Source organism: Betta splendens, chromosome 8 (assembly GCF_900634795.4).
Source record: "Betta splendens chromosome 8, fBetSpl5.4, whole genome shotgun sequence".
Taxonomy (NCBI): domain Eukaryota; kingdom Metazoa; phylum Chordata; class Actinopteri; order Anabantiformes; family Osphronemidae; genus Betta; species Betta splendens.
In genome coordinates this window covers 9,178,677-9,205,713 of record NC_040888.2, presented here as the reverse complement: position 1 = coordinate 9,205,713, position 27,037 = coordinate 9,178,677, and the positions used below count along the sequence as shown (strand labels likewise).

General features: G+C 47.3%; 2 protein-coding genes across 11 annotated transcripts in view; one reads left to right on the top strand and one right to left on the bottom strand.

The window, feature by feature from the left end:
• Positions 1-20,352, top strand: part of LOC114859820 (potassium voltage-gated channel subfamily C member 1-like) — a 32,303-nt gene extending 11,951 nt beyond the window's left edge. Inside the window, exons 3-7 of one of the 10 annotated variants that reach the window (XR_008695261.1) lie at positions 1-820; positions 2,464-2,676; positions 4,008-4,136; positions 13,630-14,470; positions 15,793-20,352. The exon at positions 1-820 is cut by the window's left edge and continues 42 nt beyond it. Coding sequence is in view for 5 of the 10 variants with exons in the window: in XM_029157818.3 (XP_029013651.1) it covers positions 1-820; positions 2,464-2,676; positions 10,534-10,685 (1,185 nt within the window). In the remaining 5 variants the exon portion in view is untranslated. Of the gene's footprint in view, positions 821-2,463; positions 2,677-4,007; positions 5,567-10,533 lie in introns of those variants that run through there. The other 9 variants (XR_008695260.1, XR_008695262.1, XR_008695263.1 and 6 more) reach the window with 9 other exon arrangements.
• Positions 20,353-20,877: 525 nt separating this feature from the next.
• Positions 20,878-26,307, bottom strand: LOC114859821 (pyruvate dehydrogenase (acetyl-transferring) kinase isozyme 2, mitochondrial-like). Its single transcript, XM_029157825.3, has 11 exons — positions 25,996-26,307; positions 24,996-25,137; positions 24,274-24,345; positions 23,986-24,173; positions 23,810-23,899; positions 23,598-23,675; positions 23,442-23,518; positions 22,862-22,960; positions 22,523-22,633; positions 22,323-22,436; positions 20,878-21,996 (listed from the first exon to the last, which is right to left on the bottom strand). The coding sequence occupies exons 1-11, from the start codon at positions 26,123-26,125 to the stop codon at positions 21,853-21,855; spliced, it is 1,245 nt and encodes a 414-aa protein (XP_029013658.1). The 5' UTR covers positions 26,126-26,307; the 3' UTR covers positions 20,878-21,852.
• Between the last annotated feature and the right edge of the window lie 730 nt (positions 26,308-27,037).

Genomic DNA, 27,037 nt, shown 5'->3' with positions numbered 1-27,037 from the left:
GAGGGCGTCTGCGTCATCTGGTTCACCATAGAGGTGATGGCGCGCGTCATCTTCTGCCCGGACAAGGCCGAGTTCTTCCGCAGCTCCCTCAACATCATAGACTTCGTGGCCATCGTGCCCTTTTACCTGGAGGTGGCGCTGAGCGGCCTCTCCTCCAAAACAGCCAAAGACGTGCTGAGCTTCCTGCGCGTCGTGCGCTTCGTTCGGATCCTGCGTATTTTCAAGCTGACCCGCCACTTCGTGGGCTTGCGGGTCCTGGGCCACACGCTGCGGGCCAGCACCAACGAGTTCCTGCTGCTCATCATCTTCCTGGCGCTGGGCGTCCTCATCTTCGCTACCATGATCTACTATGCTGAACGCATCGGTGCCGACCCGGACGACCCGACCGCCGCCCGCCACACCGTCTTCAAGAACATCCCCATCGGCTTCTGGTGGGCCGTGGTGACCATGACCACGCTGGGCTACGGGGACATGTACCCAGAGACGTGGTCGGGGATGCTGGTGGGAGCGCTCTGCGCCTTGGCTGGGGTGCTCACCATCGCCATGCCGGTGCCTGTCATCGTCAACAACTTTGGCATGTACTACTCCCTGGCCATGGCCAAGCAGAAGCTCCCGAAGAAGAGGAACAAGCACATCCCCCGAGCGCCGCAGCCCGGAAGCCCCAACTACTGCAAGCCGGACGCCCTGGCCATGGCCACCGCCTCGCCGCACAGGCTGATGGGCAACGTCATCGGGCCGGGAATGGTGGGGTCCGGCAGCATGATGGGTGCCGGGGACTGTCCCTTGGCCCAGGAGGAAATCATCGAGATCAACAGGGCAGGTGAGTTATTGAGCAAAACAAACATCAGTTTGACGAGACGCAGGGGGTCGACGTCCTTAATAATAAATGGTCTGAATGTGAGTGAATGTAGTCGTTGTGCAGCAGAAGTCAGTTAAACCAATCTGAGATCACATGACGTTCTAGAACGCCAGTTATCTAACAATAATGATTTGTAATTTCACTTGATAAAACTAATTATATACAGCTGTGAAGATCAAAACAGCAACGCTCGGACGGCAACGTGGACAGTGTGTTTTGAAGCTGGAAATAACTTCTTGACGTCCTCGTTCTTCTTAAAATAGATTTGAGTCGACTCTGGGTCGAGGAAGCTAAAATCTGTTTGTGATTCCAAATCCACGTTTTAGACAGATGTCGTGTCACCAAGGCGACACATCTGGATCAGCTGACACTGATATGGCTCACGCTCCGACCATTTGTGAACGCGTCTCTTTAGGTTCTCTGGCTTCCTTCTATGCAGTCAGGGTAACTGGGGACCAGTAGACCAATAGACCAGCAGAGCAGCATACCAACAGTCTAGCAGTCCAACAAACCAGTATACCAGCAGTGCAGCAGACCTGTAGAACTGTAAACCAGTAGACCAGCAGACATGTGGACCAGTAAACCAGTAGACCAGCAGATCGATATACCAGCAGTCCAACAGACCTGTAGACCTGTAAACCTGTAGACCAGCAGACCAGTAGACCTGTATACCAGCAGTCAAACAGACCTGTAAACCAGTACACCAGCAGACCAGCAGACATGTGGACCAATAAACCAGTATACCAGCAATCAAACAGACCTGTAGAGCAGCAGTCCAGCAGATCAGTAGACCTGTACTCATTAGTACTCCTGCTCTAGCTTTACTCTCCAGCCAATGGACCAATGGTCTGGACCAAAACCAGATGTGGACAAGCAGCAAACCCAAAGCTGAAGGCGTCAGAGTCTTGGTGTTAAAGTGTTTTCTTGTAGACCTAATGCTGAATTGAGGGACTTTCTACTTCACACAAACATTGAACAAACCAGACCTACAGTACCTAACATTTCACAGCAGAGGCTGACGTAGAGCGTTCGTATCTTTGAGTGGCCAGCGTTCGTGAAGTCGTGCTCCTGCTTCAATGCGACGCACAGAGCAGCCACACTGGAATGCTTTGAGGCTGGCCAGTTGTGGATACTGGGAACCAGCAGGCTGCTGGTCATAGTGAGTGTATGAGCAGGATAACCTCCGCGAGGCTCCTTCCTGATTCTCCCTTTGTCTCCTCTGCCTCGCTCCTCACTCTGCTCTAATCTCCCTTTTCCATTTTTATTGCTCCATGCTTTCATCCTTACCTACTGCCCCACCCCCACCCACACAACTCCTCCAACCATTAATCTTTTTCTCCTTCACCTTCCCCCTCATCCCAATCGCTTTTTTACTCAAACTGTTCCCCACTCTTATTTCTCTTCTTCCCGTTTCCTCCTCCACGTTCTCCGTCTTTATTACCTGATGGAAAAGTCCACGTTTCCTTTTCTCCTGTCCCTGCTCCCTCTGGTTCCTTTCCCCGCCTCCTTTCCTCCTTCCTCCTTCCTAATCCGAACCTTCCCTCCTCCTCTCTCGCCCATTCAACACTACCATCCCTGCCTCCTGCCCCATCGCTGACTCCCAGACTCCAAGCAGAACGGTGACGCCGCTGCCAGTGCGGCTGCTCTGGCCAACGAGGACTGCCCCACCATCGACCAGGTGCTCGGGGACGAGCGCAGCCCGGCCACCGGGGGCCTCGGCTCCACCGCCAGCCGCGAGCGCTACCCCCACGACCGAGCCTGCTTCCTGCTGAGCGCCGGGGAGTTCCAGCGCACAACAGACGGCAACGTCCGGAAAGGTAGGAGGGCAGAGGGGAGGAGGCGGAGGACTGAGGGGGAAGGGGGGGGAGTCGGACTTGAGTGAGAGTCGTGTCGTGCATGATCTTGGGCGATACGTCGCGAAGGGTGAATCCCGTGAGCGCACGTGGAGTCAGAAACCGGCGATGGGACACGGCGAAACGCACACGATCCTGTACAGACCACCTTAAAACACACACAGCAACGCGTTCACACCCCACCCCCTCCATCCTTTGATTGACAACCATGAGCATGGGCCGGGCTCTGATCCAGTAGCGCTGCAGAGGCCGAGCGCCGCCATGCTCATGTTGGTCAGCCGCACCGCATGACGGCCGACACTCATACGTCTCAGCTCCTACATCTCAGAACATGACTTTACGCCGCGGCTCCTTCATTTGTTAACGGACCATATTTATCTATTTATGTGCTGTGTGTTCACCTGGCATGTGTGATTACGCTTCTCACTGACTGGACCTGCTCCTACAGAGCAGAGCTTAGCGTGAGGCATTCAGGAGCAGCACAAGCTGTAGTTTATCAAACCATACCATATGTACAGTATGAACATGTGTGTACTTTAGGAGAACCTCGTTATCTTAACCTTCCTCAAACTGCAGGAATCCGTTTGTTAGGAAACACTTCCAGCGGACGATAAACCTAAAACTCTCCACTATGAGCACATTTTCACATTCACAGAGACACGATGCAGCGCAGGCTTCAGTGCAGGCTCAGTCTCTCGTCATGGGCTTTGACAGGATGATGTCGTTCAGGTTACAGACGTGTGTTGTTTTGAAATGAAACGGTACAAACATTTGTCTAATTGTGTAAATGCTTCCTGTGATCTGGCAGAACAGGCCGATCTGTTCTCGGCCGTCACACCAGGCCTCTTCATTGTTCTGCTGCCTCCTTCTCTGTCACTCGGTTTCACTGTGATTTCTCACTTTTTATTGCTGGAATTCATGAAGTGCTCCTTCTTCTTTCTCCCCTCTCTCCTCATCACACGCTTTTTTCATTTGGCTCTACTTCTTCTTCCTCTGACCGTTACCGTTGGATTCCCTCCTCATTGCCCTGCTGGCTGCTGTGTGTGTCACTGTTCCTCCATCTGACCAACACCAAAACTACCCTTCAACAACTGCAACATACAACCTATGACCTCCACATGCTAATTCCACTAACTCTCTCTGTCTCTCTCTCTATCTCTCTCTCTCTCTTTCTCTCTGTCTCTCTGTCTCTCGCTCACACACACACACACACACACACACACACACACACACACACACACACACACACACACACACACACACACACACACACACACACACACACACACACACAGATAGGTCATGGTCTAGCAGTTTAACGTCCTCTCTGGGTGAGGACTGGTTCAAGCGTGAGGGGCTTCTGCTTCAACAAGACCTCAGTGTTCATTCCAGTTCCTCTTGGTTCAGACCATAGAAACATGGAGGTAACCACGACGCCCCCTTTAGTCACATCTCACTAGACCTGTTCTGACTGATTGAGACAACATTTGATTGGATTTAAGCAGGCGGAGCTACGGAGCCTCTAAAGGGACCCGTTGGTTTGCACATGAAACTTTCTTGTGCACGATCACAGGAAGCAACGTTGTAAATCAGAGTATGAACCCTCTAATCTACTTTCATGCATCTATCATGTGTTTGCAGGTTGATCCCATATGAGAGTACAGTACAACATGTCCCTCTAGTGGATCCAGACAGAGCAGACAGTTGTTGAAAAAAATCAACTGGATCAGATATGAGCAGCTTCAAGCTCCAAAACCTAGATTACATTAGATTGCATTGGAGTTGAATATTTGAATAATTAGGCTTTAAGAATAGATCTGCTTTAATCTAGTCACCAAAGACACATTTAGATGAAGTTAGAACAAATTAGATCGTGTTTGATCACAACAAAATAAAACTGCACAAGATTAGATCAAGTAATTCACACCACATATTCAGTTTAAATGTTTATTGGCTGGATTTTAAATGAATAAATAATTTGATTATATAAGACAAAATTAGTCTGTACTGGGACAACACATTAATATCCAACCATTTAAATGCGCCTGAATTAGCATTAGCATTAGCATTTTCTCAATTAATATATTCACTGAAATAAATTTGAAACAATGAAGATGCAAGAAAAATAAAATGTAAAAACAAAGAGATGTGAGATAAAATGATACTAGCCGCTGCTATTACTGGAACGAACGGAAGAAAGGAGAGAGAGAAGACGGACAGAAACACAGGGTGGGACAAATTAGAAAAACAAAAAGTAACTAAAGATGAGAAAGAAGTACATGAGGCACAAGACGTGACAGACACACACAGGTTAAATGCACAATGCTGCATGCTAAAGGGTGTGTGTGTGTGTGTGTGTGTGTGTGTGTGTGTGTGTGTGTGTGTGTGTGTGTGTGTGTGGTTTCACATTTTTCCATCGTTTTGAGTTAATTACTTTGTTGCCATATCAGCGAGAATCACCTTGACCCGTGTTTTGTGTGAAACGTTCCGTCTCGCACTCAGACACTGCGACGACACAAACACACACATTTACTCCAGCCTCCACTTCCTGCTCCACAGGACGAGTGTTTGGCAGCTGGACTTGGTGGGACCGTGTGCATGTTGTAGCAAGGGCGCAGGTTCATGTGTCACTGTGTCTTTCCCCAGGTTCTGTCAGCTCATGCTCTTGTTGGTCTGTGTTACATCCATCTGTCTGTTTGTCTGTTTCTCCATTTTCCTTGTTTCCTGTCTGTGTCTGTCCTTCTCTGTGTGTAGCTGTCTTCCCTTCCTCCTGCTCCTCCTCTTCCTCCTCCTTCTCGTCCTCTCACCCGGTCTCTTCTCACTCTGGTACTTACAGATAGATGGGTGGGGTGGGTGGGTGGTTGGTGGGGGGGGCTCTGATTGGGGATGGGCGAAACATGCAGAATCATTTCCCAGGACTTGATGGTGAGATGATGCCTGGTTGAATCAGGTTAGTTGAACTTGTGTTTGGCAGTGATGAGGGAGAAAAGGGAATTTTGCACCTTCAAGCTGAGTGCCAGAGTGAACGTGGCCGCTTCAGACCGCCGGCCTGTTGCCCCACCAGCTTGCTGACTGACTGGTTGGACCCCTTCCTGTTTTCCTCTGGAACTGAGCTCAGGTGCCCACAGACAGTTCGGGGCCAATTGGATCAATCAGGGAACAATTTCGTGTGATTTACTGAAAAACTCGAAATCTCAGTTCCAAAGCACAATGAGCCGCTGTAGCCGCGCCGCGTCTGACTGCGTCAGGCTGAGAAAAGCCGCCTAGCAGGTCGTCACACGCTCGTCCAGGTAAGTAAGAGCCGCGTGGAAGGACAACGTGGGACTCGCACGGCGGCTGCCTCTGTTTTTCTCTGCAACGTCTCCGGTTTGTGGTTCATCTATCTTTTCTTTAGTTAACACATCTTTGCAGCTGATCAAGACACCGTAAACCAGGCACGTTCAAGAACACACAGCTCAAACCGGTCGCTAGCTTCCGCTTCCTCCAGGTCCTCGTCGACGCGTTTCTTTCCTTCATTCCTGCCTCCTTTATCACAGGCCCGACGAGGTCGCCGCTGCCACTTTAATGTTAAATGTGAGAGGTGGGAAGAAGGAAAGACTCGAGCTGCACACTGCATCCACAAGCTCCTGGTCCTGAGTCTGCAACTATCTGATGCCTTAGTCTAGTTCTGCATTATAGTGTCTGTCTGTCTGTCTGTCTGTCTGTCTGTCTGTCTGTCTGTCTGTCTGTCTGTCTGTCTGTCTGTCTGTCTGTCTGTCTGTCTGTCTGTCTGTCTGTCTGTCTGTCTGTCTGTCTGTATGTCTTACTGTAACATCCCTTGTTTGTTGATTTCTCTCACTCACTCTTTTCTTCCTCGCTTTTTCACTCCCTCTCCATCTCCCCCCTGTTGCTACGGAAACAGCGGACAGCGGACTCTGCGACAAAGTGTCGTGAATTAAGGCTTGGCGTTTGATTGCGTTATTGATTGTCGCGCGTAAGTTTATGACTAGAACAGAGAAAAATGTGATTAGTCGTAGAAATTCCACGGACGGGACATTGGTCAACGCAGAGTGGATCATTAAAGCCACAGTAACTAAGTGGAGGAAGTAGAGACTCATAGCCAGCGAAAGTCAGTTATTTCTGCTGGGAGGTAACTTGTTATTTACATCTGAGGCTCCAGCAGAGACGGGTGGAGCAAAGGAGCCTGAAGGCAAACTCACTGCACCTGGTGTCAGCAAAGTGTTTTCACTAAGCAAAGGAAAATAAGTCGCTAACGTTTAGTCCCAATCTTTTAGTGGTAGACTATAAACAAGTGAGAGGAGAGAACTTTGTATTCTTTTACCAAAGATGTTAAGTAACTGCCCACATTCCGTTATGTAGCAGTGAAGAACAGCACTCTCTCCGCTATGAATCAGAGGATGATGCTGTCGTGTGATCTGAGTTAAAACCAGGTCATCGTTGAAGCTCTGAGCTAAATCATGGTCCACTCTCAGCCTCAGCATCGCTGTGACACTGTCCACTGGTCAGGCTCAGTCACACTCATACAATCTGCTCGGGACTTAAACCCAGCCCTGCTGCTCCATGTTCCATGTGGAAGCAGCTGAGGCAGCTCCGTTGCTGGAGGGTCTAGGATCTCAGCCCGCAGTCTTGTCTCAGGATGTGATGAATCTCGGGGAGTGCGCACAGATGTGAGGATGAACCTGCAGAGCCGGAGCAGAGATGGTGCAGTGCTGCTGCTGCTGCCCCCGCAGGCCGATGCTGCACATTACACCAGCGCGCCGCTTTACGACTCCCTCTTACAGTGTCTCTACCAGCTTCCTCACTGGCTTAGTGAACACGCCCTTAACAGACGAACGTCTCATCTCCTCCTTTTTACTAACGCGCTTCACGTTCATGTCTCTGCAGAATCATTGTCTTTATGGTTTGTTTCTGTCTCCATTCTCCTCTGGGTTCTTCCCCTTTGTCTTTCTCTCTTGGTGTGTTCAGCTGTGAACGAGCTGTCAAATGTCACATACATATACGTGATGCATATGTATGGATGGTATAACAACAACTCAGAGTATTACTGTCTGTTTTTGATGCAAATATTATTTCATGACAATCTCAGATCAACATGTGAAGACATAAAGGTGTGAGATCCACATGTTGATCTGTTGGGTGCATGTGGATTGTTGCTGAGATGATACTTGCTCTGTGTTTGTCCCTTTCCTCCCCCTTCTTCCTCACGCCCCCTTCCCTCCCCTCCAAACTACCTCCCTCTCTATTTTTGGGCAGAAACCATACAATTTGTTTATTAGTGAGAGTCCCAGTGGTTTTTGTACACTACTAGACTAAAACCAACAATCAGCTGGCTCCCACTGTGGTTTATTTAAGTACAACCTCCACTAAAAATATTCACCAAGAAAAATATTTCCTCTGATTTAGTAGCTTCTTAAAAAATACCACATCTAATCGTGACAGGCACAAAAAACCTTTGTTAAATACTTTTAGCCTGTTATTAGTATTTTGGTTTGTGTTCAGTATGATATAAAGTATCACTACGCACTAGATGCTGTCTAACAGCTCATTAAGTGAAGTTACTGCATGTGTACTGTAACAATGTTTAAAAAATGTGATGGTGGAGCTGGAGGCCAAATCCCAACAATACAATGGAGCCAGAAACACCAGCACCGTTCAAACCCAGTTACGTTGACCTTTGACTTTAGCATGTTGTACCATTTTAGAACCCGTCCACTGCCTCTCTCTCCCATCATCCCCTCCTCCCCCTGCTCCTCCCTTCCCATCTTCTATTCCCATCCCACTCTAACACTGGTCTGTCCATCCCATCCTCAGGCTATCCTCCTCAGTCTCTCCACCTGCGTTGTGTTACTAAAGTCTGACTGAGTGGAGGTATGTACACAAAGGCACTGCTGCGCTAACAAATAAAATATGCTGCTAGCAACAGCTAAGCTACTGTACCAGCTAAGCTACTGTACCAGCTAAGCTACTGTACCAGCTAAGCTAGCAGCAGAGCTACCGACTGACCCACGTACCAGCTGAGTTACGTACCAGCTCACCTGGCTACTAGCTAGCAAAGCTACTAGCTTTGGGTTTGAGTAAGACCAAGACTGACTTTTTTAAACCATGAAAATGCTCTTATGGCATTAGAAGAACTGTTGTCTTCTTTTATCAATCTGGTCAAACTCTCACACGTTGACTCATCGGATGCTATTTAGCCACAAAAACCAGAGCAGAACCCAAGGCCGAATACACACACACACACACACACACACACACACACACACACACACACACACACACACACACACACACACACACACACACACACACACACCATTCATTTGTTCATTCGTTCGTTCGACCAACGACACAACACAGTTTTCAGGATTTAGTGCGAAAACGAACCCACTGAGCATCAGCAACCAGTTATAGAAATGACTGATTATTCAGAACACGCTTCCAAAAATACACACCATTGCCATTTAATCCTAGTTGTTACTGTTACTGTTGCATTTGTGCATTTCTGTTAACTTCTACATTCATTGGTGCAACTGGCTGAAGTTCCATAACTCAGGAAAAAGGGATTAGTGGCTGCTGCGTGAAGCCGCTTCTGCAGACAGTTCTGGATAAAGTAATTACATGAACACTGCATGGCCGCCTGGCGCCGCTCAGTCAGTGAAGGCATCATTAATCCAAGCTGCAGGATGTTCTAAGATGAAATGAGCATGACACGCGATCACAGGCGTAGCTGCATCTGCTGCAGAGCTGCTCATTATCGATGCTAAGCACCTCCAGCCCCACTCGGTGGTGCAGTGAGCGCCACCAGAAGCAGGCTCTGCACCGGGATCTGTGCTACGCGCTGATCCGGTCCAAACACCACCGTGTGTGTGCGTGTGCGCGGGTCCCAATCAGCTAAGAGCTGCAGTGCTGCTGATTTATTCCTGTGGCTCCATCTGCAACCAGAGCACGGTGTGAGCTGCTTTATGGACCAGCAGTGTGTTAACCAGCCGGGTCTCTAGAACACGGTGACCCAGATGTGTCACCGCGCTACAGTACAGTATGTTGGACCCATGACGCTCTGAGCAGCGCCTCACACTCCATGCACAGGATGCGTAGCGAAGTGCGTTCAACGTTGGGTTGAAGCTCAAACTAGAACCAGAGGAAGTTAAAGCTCTCACACAAAGAGGCAGCGCTGGAGTTTTCACATGTCCGGCGATGGAATGTCCCCAACAAACCACCGATCCACTGCAGGTGTGGAGACGCAGCGCCCCAACGACTCACACACAGACCGCTACACACTGAGCGCACGCAGACGCGAGCGAGCAGCCGCACCGGCCTCCAGGTAAAAGCAGGAACCCGTCTCCTGCCGGGTGCATGTGTGCGTGCGGCCCGAGGGAGGACTGTGGGACTGTGCTCAGCTCCAGAGGACTGGGGCCTGTAGAGCCAGCGTGCAGTGGCTGTGCGCTCCAGGTGCATCCACTGCGCTCGGCTCCCTGTTCTGCAGATCGCGCCTCGACGTCTACGGAGACTTTGTCGTAACCCATATTCTTGTTTTGTCCTGTCTCTGTCTGTCTGTCCATCTGCTCGTCTCCCGCCATCTGTCTGTCTTCTTCCAACCTTCTCTCATCTCTATCTTTTGCGTTTGTGCTGGTTTCTTTTCCTTTCTTCCACTAATGCTTGTAACTGTAACAAACGGTTTATGTCATGACGCGCCTCACGATTCCATCGCATTCTCTACATGAACATCCTCTCACCTCACAAAATCTTTGATTTGCTAATAACTGCTGTGATGCTTCCTAACCCTGCTGTGACCTTTGACCTGTGTGTGATATGTTTCTGTAGCCACGGGTTATGAGAAGTCGCGCAGCCTCAATAACATCTCTGGGATGACGGGTGCCCCGCTGCGCTTCACCCCCATCACCAACTCCACCTTCGAGCCCTTCGAGCCGCCTGGCCTCAGGCGGTGCCACTCGCCCATCCCTTCCATCCTGTAGCATAGACACATAGTTACCGATGATGAAGGAGACAAAAGCCTAGCGTTAGCGTAGAACAAGCATCTCATATTCTGTCCTCCATCACCATGAGTCGTCTGGCAACTACAGCACATGGCTCCATCCTGCACCATACAACAGGCCGAGCTTTAGCGAAGAAGCAGAAATAGATGCTTACTGAAGATTAGCCGATAGGTCAATTAGCGCTCGCTCATCTTTGCTCGTTCTCAGCCGCACTTGCACTTCAAAGCTTTAAGACTGATACTTCAAAATAAGAGACTTCTTTCTACCTTAGGCTCAGTGCCCACATTCAGACATATGTAGAACATAACCTATTACTGCAGTGTGCATGTTGTACCCTGTGAACCTGCAGACTGACAGCAACTGTAGCTTTGAGTAGAAGGAGCTAAACCTTTTAGACGAACCCGCGGAGGTGGCTGCATGGGCAGCGGTAGGAAGCAGGGATGCTCGGGTAGGAGGCGGGTAGCTGTAGGACCCTGAGGTCAAGGCCTGGCAGTAAGGACGGGAAACACTGGTCCGATGAGCTCAACCATCTGAAAAGAGGTAAATCAGTCAAAGGGTTTCAGCTCAACAGGCACCAAAGACAGCAACATGAGACTCAACGGGTTTAGATCAGCTCCTTACTGGACTAGTTGAATGTTAAAGGCAAGTTTTATTGTTCAGTGATTTATGGTCAGTGTCTACGTTCATTTGCTCATTACTGTGCATTTAGGTGGTCAGAGAACTTTAGAACCGACCGACTGGATCAGATCAGATTAGCCCACGATGAACTGGTTCCAGTAGCTCAAGGGGTCAAAAAACCAAACCAGTGGTGGCGCAAATATCACAAAAGAAGCAACGATCAGACAGTAGCTGTAATAATAATAATAATAATAATAACATTGATGCCTCCATGTGTCCACATGCTGCCTTCATCATCTCTCATCTGCTTCGTCCTGGGATCAGGTCTCGTATGTTTAAGGTGCTTCATTCAATGATTAGCCGAGGTCCAGTGGACGCGGACCCACTTGGTGTTTTACTGTGAGATCAGACTTGATCAGACTTGCATCAGTCACCTGATGATGTTATTCCATAATCCTGACGCAATAATGAACTTTCTCTTTGTCTGAACAAGCTTCATTGAGCCTAAATGAGAAGCATGGTTCATCTCGCCACCATCACCACCACCAAGGTTTCTATTTGCACTGACTCCAATGAGACCCAGCAGCTACTGGCAATATTTTTAGTTTTCTCCCTTGGCTTCTCCTCTTTCCCTGTTTTGCTCATCCCCAAACCCCTCTTCTCCTGCCCCGACCCTCCTGCTCTCCTGTCCGTCCATCTCTCTTTGTTTTCGGTTGTGACTGCTCAGTAGGAGGCACCGTGAACGGATACTGGAGCGACAGCCCCTGGTAGAAGAAGAGCGGAAGAGAAACGGCACAAGGGCAGAAGAAACGGCGAGCAGGAAGAGAGAGAGAGACGTTACAAACCCAGAAATATGCAATGTGAATGAAAGAGACGGGGTCAGAGAGTGTGTGTGTGTGTGTGTGTGTGTGTGTGTGTGTGTGTGTGTGTGTGTGTGTGTGTGTGTGTGTGTGTGTGTGTGTGTGTGTGTGTGTGTGTGTGTGTGCTCTTCATCTACCTCTGTATTCAGATGCACACATGTCCTTTGACTTTCACTGATAGAACTACTGTCTAGAACTTATTTTACTGTTTGATTTGACATGTCTCAGATTTTTTGTATTTGATTTGATTGGGATTTTTACTGTTGATGACATTTGGTTTGTTGTAAACAGCTGCTCTCGCCTGGTTTCTCTCCTACCAAAACCTTTTCATTCTTTCTTTAGAACTAAGAAAGTAAAAGTAACAAAGGTTAAAGCCAAGAATCATTTTGATATTTTCATCCTGAAACCTTATAAAGGATTTTCCAAACCCTCCAGCCCAGTCAGATGGCTGACTGGTATCACTGGTATTACTGGTATCACTGGTATCATGGCTTCATGAAGCTCTACAGTACAGTGGGATTCTCTACGGTTTCACTGTTGGGAGGAATGAGAACCAGGTGAGCAGATAATGAAAATGTTAAACTTGACATTTTGGGAAAAATATCTGTGAATTTTTTTGCCGAGAGAAAAATGTCTTTGATGTTATTCGTGTAATGAATGAGGTGCAGACTCTAGAATGAGCAGATGAACTAAACACTGCTTAGTTCACCATGAAGGGGTATGTGATGCTCCGACCCGCTGCTCCAGGATCAGCCCTTTCCGTGGGATTCCACTCTTCAGGACAAGCTCCATCATTTTCATCTCTCGGCAATAAATCCTTTTCCCAAAATAACAAGTTTTCACATTAACGCCACATTATTGTCATCTGATTCCGGGTTGAGCCCGTGTAACAGTTTTGCCTCAGAAGAACCAAGTGGGAAGAAGGATTTGGAAACTTGAAACCACTGGTAGATTAGGATTAGTCTCCCCCACTGGGAAATCATTTAAATCCCTCCAATCCCTGGACCCACACACACACACACACGCACACACGTTAACATCATTTCATCGTGTGTCGTCATCCATCCGTCTCCTCGTCATGACACTGTCCTGTACATATGTAGATGAATCTGCATGGGCTCCCCTCACAAGCAATAAGGTCCTGACACGAGTCCACGAGGAGGTCGAGCCTCAGTCATGAATGTGTATATATTACTTAGATACTAGAGTGGTGAGTGGAAGCATACGAATGCACTAACGCAGCATGCGGGACTAAAACACCTCTGGATGCAGGAGGAGGTGGAGGCTGACGTGATGCATGCCGACACGCAGAGCCGGCGGCCGGGGGGAGGGGGGTGGGGGGGTCTGGGGTTCTGACAGCTCTGGTTTAGCTGCTTCTGATAAGAGACATATTAACAATCGTAGCTTCTGATTTCTTTTCCTCTTCTTTGCTTATCTTTTCACAGAGAGCTGTTCTGAAAGCCCTGTGCTTATCAGATTTATGCAAAAAGAAGCAGTAACTGTGAACTAATGCTAAGAAATGACAAAACACTCAATCCAGCTTCTTCCACCATCCTTGATTCCTCCTCTGTATAAAGAGGAGCGATCCCCCTCATGACACCCATCACCACAGTCTGTCCCATCCTTGTTTCACTTCCACACTCGTGTCCTGTGCTGTTCCGATTCTTGTCTAAGCTGCTTCAGGATGTTTTTCAGCTTTCTGTGTCTTCTCTGCCTCACGAGTGACACTTTAGTTCAGTGAGATTACGAATGAACCACGAGTTCCCAGTGAGAAATGTGACAAAACGCTGGCTCCATCCATTCCCAACTCAGGTATCTCAGCGGCTCCCTCTTCACATGTGCTGTATGACAAGCAGGAGGCCGCTGTCGTCTCTGTGTCTGTTGTGCTTTCATGTCTTCTCTTTGTGTTACGTACGTGCTGTTTCTCTCCACGTGTCCGTTTTCTCTGTGAGACCTTTCACCCATTGCTCCACCTTTAAGTCTCTGACTGAAAGCCACTATGGATTTGATTGAAAACGGAGGCCTGACACTGGATTTACCGCGGACGAAGACGGGAACGGACATGACCGCTTACATAGACAAATAAAGACTGGGCTCCATGTTGTGTGTTGTACGTGGGGAGGAGGTGACGTGTGTTCTGAGTGGACGCTCAGCCGAGCGGCGTCAGAGGGAGGAGATGGAGGAAAAGTTGGGGCGAGACAGAAAAGTGTGGTGGTGAGGAAGGAAGGAAGGAAGGAAGGAATGAAGGAAGGAAGGAAGGAAGGAAGAAGCTAAAGTCCCTCCAGTGTAAGGATGTGTGATCCCCGTTGCTCCTTTGCTTCCTGTGTTGTGGTTCTGTGTCAGTCGGGTCCTTTTTCATTTCCTTCTCCGTGTGCACCACACCTGGGTCAGACAGCTCCCACCAACGTTTTATCCCACAGCCGCATTTGGAGTTTAACATCCGGCCAAACGCAAAAGAGTCGCAAAAAAAAAAAGTGCGCGAAAGCGAGCGTGGGATGAAAACCAGCTGAACGCATTTGGCCGAGGTCTGGTCTGTGCAGAACACACCAACTGAGACGCTCCGCGCTCAGCTCTTGGTCTGGATTCTGACTCAGTCCTGGTTGGCTGCAATCCTCTGCGTTGAACTTTGACCTCTGACATCGTCCGAATTCTACCAAGTCTTTGACTTTGATGTCTGATGGTCGTCAGCAGCTTCTTAGTCACATCAGAGGACTGAGCAGCCCTCAGAGGACGCGAGCGTGTGTGTGTGTGTGTGTGTGCGTCTATTCCACGTTTTGTGTTGTTGTGTACTTGCATGTTGGCTGAGCTGTGGTGAAGTCTTGCTTTTATGTGTTTGTGCCTTGTTACAGCGAAGCCACTCAAAGTTTCATTTGTAAAACAACCACAGTGTCGAGAACCAATGTCAAATGTGAACGACGGTACAAACGCCCAGTGAGCCGGCGTCACATTGGCCCCAAAGTAAAACTGATCTCAGAGCTGATGTTAGTGAACACAACGTTTATACCGGCTGATAGGAATAGATGAGAGTTCTACAAACGTTCTGGGTAAAATAACCTGTTTCTGCTAAAACTGACCCATTCATACGTCTCAGAACCGTCTGTGGCTGCTGGACTGGGTTTCACCAGGTACCATCAAAACATGAGAGCGTTCAGTATCTGCTACGTTCAAACTGCGCCGACCAAACTGAACTGAGGCCGACGTCAGCTACAGATCAGAAACGTTCATCCATGTTTCGAGTCAACCTTTAATAAATTTACAATAAAACTGTAAATATCAGAGGTCAGTGGAAATCTTTTGTAAATAAATTTTATTTCTATACATTCAGAGAGACTGTTTACATCGTTCTTAGGACGATTATTATTATTTTATCCCAGTTTACTAATGTAACATCAGGCACTGGGAGACGTTATGTGACAACAAACCAAACCATTAACTCACTTATTAACCCAATTAAACTCCACCTCTGACCCACCAGCATCAGGCCTATGACTACATGAATACTGTGATCTAAGCCCGTAGCCAGCGTCCATCCGGCCACAGTCGGCCTCAGCCGTGATGTGTCACAGCTTCGGGAGCATTTACTGACTTGTCTTCTCTTGTCCTTCCAGTGCTGAGTTTCTAATCGCGCCCTCACTGCCCCTCAGCCTCACACCCAGCTACAAGAGGGAAGCAATAACCCCTAAAGCCCCGCTCCTCCATCCCCCTTAAAGGCATTCACTCCAGGAAGGAACATAGGGAGAAAAGAGGACCGCGACCGTCCAATGCTCTGGGTTCGTCGCTGACGCCTCCCGTCGCTTTACGAAACCGCCGTCACTTCCAGAAGCCGCATTCGCTGAATCTGAGAGCATTTCATCGTGTGAACTCACTATGCAAGCTGAGTCTTTGCTACAGACAGGCCGCCCTTCCAGGACCTGCTGAGTCTACTCATACATATCACACATGGACGGTGGGCCGTCGTTATTTTAAAGGCCTGTCGAGGTCGAATGTCACTTTTAAAGTCACCAAGAGATGGAATTGAACCCAAAGATGCATATGTGGATGGATCAACCAGCTTTGTTGAACAGAGACCCTCAAAGACTCCAAAGTGGCCACAACATCTGCTTAAAACAGGAAGGAAGGAGGATCAGTCGACTCCTTTTTTACTCTCTCTTTACGCCTCCTCCTGCATTTCAGCACCGCTGCTCCTTCTCTTTAGCAAATCTGCATGGCATGAATGAAAGCAATTAAAACCTGAAGAAAGGAACTCAGAGATGCGATCGGCGGATTTAACGAGGATGTAGTCCACGAGAAGCCAGAGAGACCATAGATTCCTTTTTCTACCCAGCAAAGTCAATGCAAAGTCATTCTTATCGACACGGTTGGAGCCCCTGTTTCAGCCCCGAAGCGTCTCCTGGTGCAGGATGACAGGGACGAGGCGGAGACCCGGGTCCCGTCCCACAGCAGGAGAGAGCAGGTGTCAGCAGCAGGAGAGCGTCTTCAGAAGCTAAAGACTACAAATGCATTTTCTGACCTTGTTTATCAGCATGAATATACTGCATGACGTCTGCGAGCCATTTCGAACAATAGCAGGGCTACAATTTGACGAGAATAGAAAATTTACTAAATTATATGATGTGCAAAAGACGGCAAAGAGCTGGTTATGTTAAAAGATCCCGTCTCCTTTGAATTGTCGTGAAGAAGGGACGGCAGCACACACTTCTTCACTATGAGCCTGTTTCCTTTTCTTGCTTCAAGTGCAAGTATTTATCGCTACTCGGAGGTTGTCTTCTTCTTCTACTACCTGGCTGCTGCTCTTCTCTTTTTCTTCCTCGAATTACCTTTTACCAAAACTTTCTTTGTAACTCTTTCCAAAGGCAGCTGCGTGCGTCTGTGCCACTATCTGGATCCAGGACTTTAACTGATGTGGAACTAAACTGTGCATCAGATCTGAGATGTCATTGATTACATTGATTTGAATCTGCATTGTCCCTTTCCTTGCTTTTTTCCTCGACCTTGGCATCCAAAAGTTGATGGTTTGGCAGGCCAGCAGATCTGGGGTCAGGAATTAAAAAGGAAAAGGTAATGATTGCATTTAATCAACACATGATGGACACAGGTGTATTTCCTTCCTCAGGTGAAAAGACACAAGATGGCTGCCTTGTGATTCAGGGTTTCTTCCACTAGCTTAGACGCTGACGAGTGTGTTAAAGTCTCTCAGCAGGAGTTGAACCTGCTGTTTTACCAACATTCATATTGGCTGCGTCCACCGCTTGGTGACATCTGCAGAGATTTGCTAGAATGAAGTGGGCATGAAGCATCCGCGTTACCCTGTTTTGGAGGCAGCCATCTTGGCTCTATGTGTTCAAATATGGTTAGTCCAATATTCCTGTCATCAAGCTGCTGTGGGAAAATATATTTTTGCACTAACTGTGAGATTTCAATAAGATCCTTAATTCGAGGGACAGCGGCTGTTTGAGGAGGCGGAGGGGGATGAATGTCAGCAGGAAACAGATCTGACTCCTCTTTGAATGTTGGTCATTCACATGGATTCTCTCTTTGTGTCATTAAGCCCTGTTTCAGTATGAATGTTGACTTTTAGTTTCTTATTCTCGTCTGGATCTTCTGGACTAAACAGCGGCCGGTCTGTTTGACGTAGTGATATGAAAACAGTACGAAGAGGCGTGACACATCTAAAAGCTAAAGCTAACTGGCTAATAAATATACTAACATGCACAATTTGGCAGAGAAATGAATTGTTCACAAGTCGGTGGCCATGAGACATTTATCAGGGGTTTGTGTTGCCTGATTATTAAAAGGGCTCTAAACCCAGAAATCCCCTGTCCACAGGATCCTACACTCACGCAGGAGGTCACACGTTCTTACATTTGCTTCGCTCGGCACGTGTCACATTTCCATTTCCTGTCACATTCACCATACAAGTTTATTCTTATATACGTTTTCTTAGCACGTTCTGGCACAAGAATAAACTGTAGCAAGTGTGAGGGGAGGAAAGTCCAGATGTTCTCAGTCTGTGTCTTCTCCTCCAAACGAGCGCCATCCATCGACTGTAGCTTCATCAGAACATCTATGCATGGCTGGTGATCTGGGGGGGTCAGGCTCCGGAACCAGGAACGGGCCTCCTTCAAAGAACTACAACACGTAGAAAGCCAACCCAGTCCAACAGAACCACAGAACTACATGAGAAGGTCCAGGAAGCGTGTCTCCGTCATTGTGCTTCACAACAGTCTCTGCTGCCGCCATGCTTGTTCACACCGTACGAGGCTAAACCGCCAACATTCAGGAGCGAAGCCGCCAAGCAGCACGTGAGCTTCTTCACCCGGGACAGAAGCTGCTGTAGCAACACGCTGAGCAGACTGAGGAGCATTTCAGAGTCCAGCCCGATCAGATGGACCCAGCAGCCATCTTGACATTAGGCTTTAGCCAGCAGCTAAACCCAGAGCATCTCTGAACAGCAATAAGGTGATATTTATCCTAGACGTATCGTCATAACCTAGATGCATAAAATGCATTTTTAGTTAAGACAAGTTAGAACAACAAGATAATGTGACGTTGCAGTTAGTCTGCATCATAGACGCAGCACTGACACAACCATGGAACTGTTGCACCTTCCATCAAAGACAGAAAACCCGACAAGAAGCTGACAAAAGTAATAATGAATACATATATTGTGGAAAAGACGCTTGTTAATAAGAGTGAGGTCATGAAGAGGTCATTGTCCTGTGGAGGAACCATGAACTTCACTGCAGACGCCCTGAGGTTTTCACTGTTTGTCAACATGCATCATTATTTTTATTATTATTGGGTCGTCTTCCATTGGTTCCTCTTTGCGTCACACAGTGGCAAACACTCGTGTCCTGTTGTTGACCTCTGACCTCTTTACAGACTCTTCTGGGGTGTTGGTTAGGCTTCATTTGGTCAACACATCTGGGGGGCTTTGACCCTAAACATCTGAGGTGCTTATTTATTCCTTCTGTCAGTTTCTAGTGGGCTGGTTTTCAGTCTTGATGGAGGGGAACCGAGCATCCTGTCAGGCTGTAGCCGACCTCTGAGCTACGGATCCAAACACCTACTCACATTTCTTATCCATCGCTGGCTCCTCTTCCCCCTCCTCCACCTCTTTCTTCAGTTGCTTCTTTTTGCACCTTTGTCCTTGTTTTTTTCTTCTTTTTTTTTTTTTTACTGATTTCAAAATGCATGTGTGGGAAACTTTCAGATGATGACTTTAACATAGACGCGTGAAGAGAAGTCTCACACAAATGTTCTTGTCTTCTCCTCTGACAGTGGACAAGCATTAGCTCACGCGTCATTGATCCTAAGGGCATTTTCACCACAGCAGTGTAACAGAACCACTGTCTGGAATCAAACCAGGCTCAGTTTCATGAGTCCAATCATGGTTTTCCAGAAACCTCCCAGTGCTGGTACTTGCCTTTGGTGTGTGTATGAAATCGAGTGCAGCATTTTGAGTGGTGCCATTTTTCCTGAACATGTGTTGAAGCTCTCACTGTATCACTGATGCTCACATCCCAACAGAACCACCTGTCCTGTCTCCTCACTTCATCCCTCATGTTGCTGTGCCTTCTCTTGTTCATTTTCCAAATGCTGCAGATTTATATCATCTGAAAATATAAATAGGGAGAATGAACTTGGATTATAATTATTAAAGTTATGTCGCTGACTCTGTTGGTCAGCTGATAACCAGATGATACCACACCGCATACTATGTGTGTGTCCACTCGATGAGACGGAGAAAACAAGAATACGAGAGGCTTCCCTCCACCGACGACTGGGTCCGTGCTACAAAGACTGATGCTGGATATCAATTTGTCACTGAAGAGAAAAGAATTCAAAGAATCAAGAACTGTATAAAATATATTTCAATGGAATGTTTATTATTTACCTTTTCTATTTTTGAATCTGAAAAAGAACAAAAAACCTTAAAGTTGTTATAATGACAACAGCATTTATGAAAAAGAGATAAAAAACAAAAAAGTTATGTTGTTATAATGTATGAAGGTTTGACTGTGAATGCTGATTTACCTGAGCAACTCTCCTCCTTTACTGATAGGATCAATTACAACCAGACAAATAATAAAGAAATAAAAAGACTACTGTGAAATTCAGTTTAAAGAGAAAACGTCAAAACTCCAATAAAAATATGTGAAAAAATATGTCAAAATGTTTGTCTTTTTCTTTCGTTTATGACTAACATCGGTCTGCCCTCTAGCGGACACACTGGGAAGTGCAGCTTGCTGAAACGCCCCAGAAACAAACGGCAACAGAAAAGGACGCTTTTTATAAACAGATCCAGAACCAGAATGTTATACGTTTAACATATTATACAAGCATCTAATTTACAATAGATATATTGTAAAAGATATTTTTATTTCAAACACATACAGTATCAGTATTTATCTTGTATTTTGAAGAACACCGTTGGTCTCTCTGCCTTATGTGTTGTTCTGCTGTGGTCCCACTATTTTTACATTACATTCTTCAGCTGTGATCCTCTGAGCCCTCTCACTCTCCCAGACCAGATCTTACCAGAATCCTCAGCGGTGGCCTTTGCAGAGAATCCCACTGACGGACTCGTTGGCACCTCTGATCACGTCGCCTGTGTTTTGTCCCCAGAATGTGGTTAAGACACAGTCTCTGTCCCTCATGCAGTTCTTCTATCACTAATGCAACCAATCCCCTTTTATTAAGATGAAGTAATTTCTTTATTTGACATTCATATGGCTGCTTTGTTACAGCACAGGCTTTAGTGTATTACAAATAAAAATCAACCCTCTTTGACCAGCAGAGTTTGTGAAGCCTCCATTTAGCTGAAGGCACCGGAGTTTCATGAAGCTTCAATTTACCATCACTACAGAACCACTAGCTTGACATTCGACCAGTACAAGGAATCAGAATGAATGTTCAAAACAGTGTACAGGAATATCTGCAAAACAAACCAAAGCCACCCTATTAAGTATTTAACAATACTTAATTTGACAGATTCACACTTCGACGCCTGGTACCTGAGGAAAACATGGCAACAGGTTTATAAAACAACTGAATAGCACCAACAACGTTTTAAAAGGTCAGTGATGGAATCATGTCAAGGCAGAAGGAAGCTCCATGTTCAGCTTTAGACGATAGAAGGCGACACACTCATTTGGCCACTGCTAGAAAACAAACAAAAGCAAGTTTGAAAAAGAAGAGTGACACTTCATCTGCTGGTGATTTGGCCTTTAACTGCAGCACCCATGTCTGCCTAAACTGCTGAAGGTTCACGGTGACTGGAGACGAGCTCATTATCAGCATAGTGTGGGTCAAAGCTGTGCAGCTACAGTAACACGTTTGATCTGGTGGAAGCTGGTTTTGTCCCATTTATTTTGTCATCATTCATCCATCTGTTTGATTCTCTCCATCTGGATCTGGATTCACCCCTGCATTTTCTGCAGCCGCCTTCTCTCAATGTCAGTGTTGTTCCTCTCGCTCGCAAAGAAATGGAAGAAGGTTCAGGCTGTAATGAAGGGAACTGTGGGAGCGTAAGGACACTGGAACTGGAACTGGGCCATCTCTTCCCTCATCTGGACTTCGGTCACCACCACAGGTTCCCATTGTGTCCTTCCGAACAAGCACAGTTGAGCTTTGAGCTTCTTTGTGTCAGACGTTGCCAGGTCTCATCACTTGCCAGTTCGGTGGACAGCGAGATCCAGCGGCTCTTTGGAAGGAATGCACCAGTCATCTGCCTCCAGTGTCAGCTTGTAGTGACGCAGCGCGCTCTTGTTAAACACTGGCAGCCTCTCCACAGAGTCTGTGGACAGCACCTGAAGACAGACAGGAGGCTTTGACTTATCTCGGTCCTACACACTGGACTCTGGCCTGAGATAAGCCACGGTCTCCTAAAAGCCCTTTAAATTAATCAGTTTTATCTGTTCAACGTGTTTACATGGACTTCTAACCAGGCTACTGAAATGTGTTTGTGGACTTCCTGCCTGCTGTGCTTCACAGGGTGCTAATAGTCACAGAGTATATGTGGGTCAAGGCCTCCTCAGCGTGTACAATCCTACTTAATGACCGCTAGGCCTGATGAGGAGGCCTGCTTCCTGGCATATAGTTAAAAAAGCATTAGATGTTACTGCAACTGAAATACCTTCAGGTGGATGACAGCATCAGTGCCGTAGCCCTCCATAGAGTGGAGCTGTAAGTCTCCCTGGAAGTAGCGAGCGTAGAGACGAGTGATGGGCAGACCGTAGCCAAACCCAGCCTGCACACACACACACACACACACACACACACACGTTAACGCTGTTGTAACATACTGATAACCAGTGGGCTTGTTCAGGCGCTCACCAATGGAGCTCTGTGCTTGTCGTCTGCTGAGGGTCGGGGAGCGGTGGAGTACATGTAGCTGAAGAGACGCTCTATCTTCCGGAAGGGAACCCCACCTCCTCTGTCACTCATCTGGACAGAAAGAGGCATAATGGAGAGGTTGGGACAAGGTGGACACACCCTCGGGCCCTGTTCACCACTTTCAGCTTTCATGGGGGTGGGTGGCAATTAAAGCAAAGGTCGCATTGGCTAATATTGTTTCTACGCAAGGATAAAATGTCTGATGTCAGCGTGTCAGTTAATGATGATAAGAGGCTTTTAGAGTTTACATAACCTAGTACACGGAGTTCACACACATACCTTAATGGACAGGTCCTCCCCTCCGAGGGCGATCATGACTTTGATGGGTGGGAGGGCCCTGCTTGCCTCGTGGTTCTCTATTGTGGCTCTCATGGAGTTCTGCAAAGATGGAACAGATGTTTATTAGCAGATCAGGACAACATGCACAGTCAGACAGGCATTTTATTCAAATGTCAGTAGCTAATCCAGATATTTTGGGACTGTTGCCTTTAGGAAAAATAGAAGGAAGGACCAAAAAGATAGTTTGAAAGAAGGATAATGGCTCCTCTACTTCTAGAATACATTTGCACTGTCCTTTTCTGATTAACTTAGAAAATAAGCCACGGTTCAACACAAAACTCATGTATGGACCTGTGCTGAGTGAGATGTGTGTATTTACCCAACATCTACTGTATTCACATAATTACACCTGGTATACAGTATTTAGCCTTGCAGGATACTGAGATTACACTATGTTTTGCAGTATTTCATACCATTACAGAGCCATTTAATTACTTATAACTTTACATGACAGACTGAATGTTGAATATTCAGATCTGTAAAATTTTCTGTCAGTATTATTTTTTTGAGCACTCATTACCTTGAACAACTCAAAAAGCATGTGGTACAGATGAGACGGGATGTAGGAGATGTAGATGGGTTCCCTGATGCTGTTGGCTAAACGACAGGACAAAACACCGTCAGTGCCCGGTGCGCAAGCGCAGAAGCTGGAGTCAGTGTGTTTTGTTGGCCTCACCGTTTATCTGCCTGAGCTCCAGCTCTGGTGCTCCCAGGTAATACTGCTCACACAGCAACTTGGCACTCTCATATGCATCTAGAGAGGAGAGGAACCATGAACATGGGCAGAACTGCTGGACAAGATGAATACAAGGTCCTCATTAGCGTAAACATCACGGCAGTTCTGTCAGAACCGAAGCAACATCACATGAACAGGGAGCGTCCACAAACCTCGTGCCACCTCGGTCACGTCACACTTGGAGTCAATGCAGCCAATGGTGTTGGGGTGAGCTGGGTTGGTGCTGCCGTTGAACACTAGAGCTGAACATAGAGGGAAATGAAAGTAACCTCTATGAGCTATAAGTTCTCAATGTGGACCGAAGGTGTGCTGCGTGTCTGCAGCTCACTGTGCTGGTTGATGAGCATGCGGATGGAGATGCGACTGGTGTAGAAGCGGTCCAGGAAGTACTGGATGTTGTGGTTGGTCACGGGGTCCTGCTGGGTAAAGGCCTCTTTGTACTCGATGACCCCCTGAGCCATGGTGGGCACCACCTCATTGTGCCGGTTCCTTATGGCCTCCAGGACCTCCACAAACCTGGCGGTTTGGTGTTTAAAGGAGAGCAACAGAGGGACGGGTGAGAACGATGACAGGAACAAGGCGGCAGCAGTCACGACGACGCTAGAACGACACTCACGTCTCAAGGACTCGTTGTTCATCTGGGTTCTTGTCCAGAAACTCCAGGATTTCCATCAAACTCTGAATGTACCTGATCAAAATGACACAAAGGGGATTACATCACTGACATGTGTCTATGATGAAGTGTTTGGGTGAATCTGTGTTCTCTGGAAAGGGCCCTGTAGCTTCTTCCAGAAAGCCTAGTGTGACCTGGAACTGTATCCCCCCACCACCACCCACCCAAAACGTGAGCAATTACTAGAAGGACAAAGAGGTTTGCCATAATAAGACTCAACATATGTGGAATTAGTCTAAACACTAATAAACAAACGTCAGTGTCCTAAATGTTCAAAACAAGACAGTAATTCTGACTGAAGTCTTGTCATTCAGCTGTGAAGCTGCTGTTCTGAACACGCTGTTCCCTTCAGCTACTGTACAACAACAAGCGGGAGGGACGTAACAAGGAGGAAGAAGGTGGAGCAAAAAGGAACTGGGACAAAGTTCAGTCAACGCTCTCCTCCTTCCTCTGCTCTGTTATGTTATGCAACAGCTGACCGTAGTTGTTGCTCTGCTATTCATAGCGGCTGGGTCGTGCCTGCAGACCCAACAAATGAGGAAGAACTCTTCTGTAGTGTTTCATTAAGAAACAGAACAGCACAAAGTCAAGTGCCGGATCATTCAGATTTGGCCTCAGTGGTTTTGGCAGCGTGAAACATTAAACCATGACTGTCTGGTTCTCACCAGGTCTGCACCAGCTGGACGGACGGCGTGGCCAGCAGCTTGTCCGGCAACAGGTTGATTTCTTTCATGATGTTGGACAAACGAACGGGAAGCTCCTGGCGCAGGAACACGAACGATGTGCGCTCACAGGCGTTGGTAGAACCTGGACAAGACACATATACGTTTTACTCAGTGTTACACGACCGGACAAAAGCCTCTTTGTTTGTGCATGCCAGCATCACACCATCGTGTTGTTTATTACACACACACACACACACACACACACACACACACACACACACACACACACACACACACAGCAGTTAAATCAGCTCTGTCTTTAAACAGAGGAGATCCATGAAGACATCATCAGCTCAGAGCAGCAGTGTCTGCCAGCGTAAACATGACCACTGTGAGGTCACAGCAGGAGCTGAGAGGTCGCGCTCTGCTTTAACAGGCTTGTGGCAACAAGAAACGACAGAATGACGATAGACTGGCGACATGATGATAGCCTTACAATGACATGATGATGACCTGATGATAACCTGACACTGACATGATGATGACCTCCTGACCTCTGGAGGAGGAGGAGTAAACATGCACAAACCAACCCAGATACCAGAAACAACCGTGGCTTCAGTCCTGATCATGTTGACTAATTATGCTTCTTTTCATTTGTTAGATGTCAGCAACTTGGTTCAGTTCACAGATTCATGCATTTTACTTTATCCCACTACATAAACAACAACCTGATGCTTGTAGCAAGTAGTCTCATTAATTCTGACCAGCTGCTGCCTTACTCTTATCTTTTATACGCCTTTAGACACTTCACTCTTATTATCTATTAATAATTTATATAATTCCTTTTTTATTTTTTTTATTTTTTTTGCCATAACGTTTAATTTAAAGGCAGGTCATAATCATCATCATCATCATCATTTCAGTTCGTTTCCACACAGACGTACTTGTTGGTACTAAATAATGAGGTCGTGTTTAGTTCTACGCAGACACTTGAACTCACCGAAGTCCAGGAACTGCTTCATGGACAGCGGAGACGGGGAGAACTTGGAGAAGTGCTCTATGTGTCGCGGCACGTTGGCCAGCGCCGCAGCCTTCATCAGCGACCGGACGCAGCGCATCTTACTCGTCATCCTTAAACTCGGTGCTGTCTAGGAAAACCTCCGCGTGCGCAGCTCGTTAACGACCGTTTGCTCCGCTCGTCCCGGGATCTGCAGGCGTTGGGCGACCCTCCTCCTTAATACACGGGCTCAGCCAATGGGAAGGCGCGCGAGGCCACGGCCCGCCAATTAGGTTCCAGGAATCCCACCAAGCGAACAGGAAGGTCGTAAACAAGGAGGAGCTCGTCGGCGCGCGCGTGTCACGGGGTCATATCTGCATTATGTAACTTATCCCTGAAAAACAGCCATCATGGAAACAGAAACCAAATATCAGGACGCGGGAGGAACGATAGAAACACTGCACCAGTCCAAATATGTTTGTGGGACATGACGTGATAAGGTCACTGCATGATCCACACGAACACTCACCACGTTTGGTGACGTCATTCCTGGAAGCTGGACTGGAAGTGTGTCAGTAAAAACACGATGCAGGGTCTGTAAACTGGACAAAACCCACAATCTGCTCAGGTTATATAAGGGGTCGCTTGCTGACACTGTGGCTGTGAATCATTAACCCTATTAATAATATATGTGACTGCAATAGTCAACACTGAGATAGATCATAGTTAAATACACACATCGGATCATGTTTAATTGTGTCTTTATATATGTTATAAGAGGTCACCGGTGACCGGGTCACCAGTGCATCACAGCTGACAGACACACAACCACTCACCTTTGATTAAACATGCTGGTTCACATTGGGAACGCACACGTGTCAGTAAAAGCTGACAACAAGCAGAAACATGGCCCGTGTTACAGTGTGTGACGGGCAGTAGCAGCTGTGTGTAGTGTTTACCTACAGAGGAATGTTGTGTGTGAGTCACGGACACTGAGTGGTGAGCTGACACACGTCAGCCGTGAACGTCAGTTGTATATTTATCA

Coding starts and splice junctions, on each gene's coding strand:
- LOC114859821 (XM_029157825.3), bottom strand. CDS start 26,125: ATGACGAGTAAGATGCGCTGCGTCCGGTCGCTGATGAAGGCTGCGGCG. Junction 24,346..24,995: donor GTCCAGCTGGTGCAGACCTG/GTGAGAACCAGA, acceptor CATTTTGATCAG/GTACATTCAGAGTTTGATGG. Junction 24,174..24,273: donor GAACAACGAGTCCTTGAGAC/GTGAGTGTCGTT, acceptor CCAAACCGCCAG/GTTTGTGGAGGTCCTGGAGG.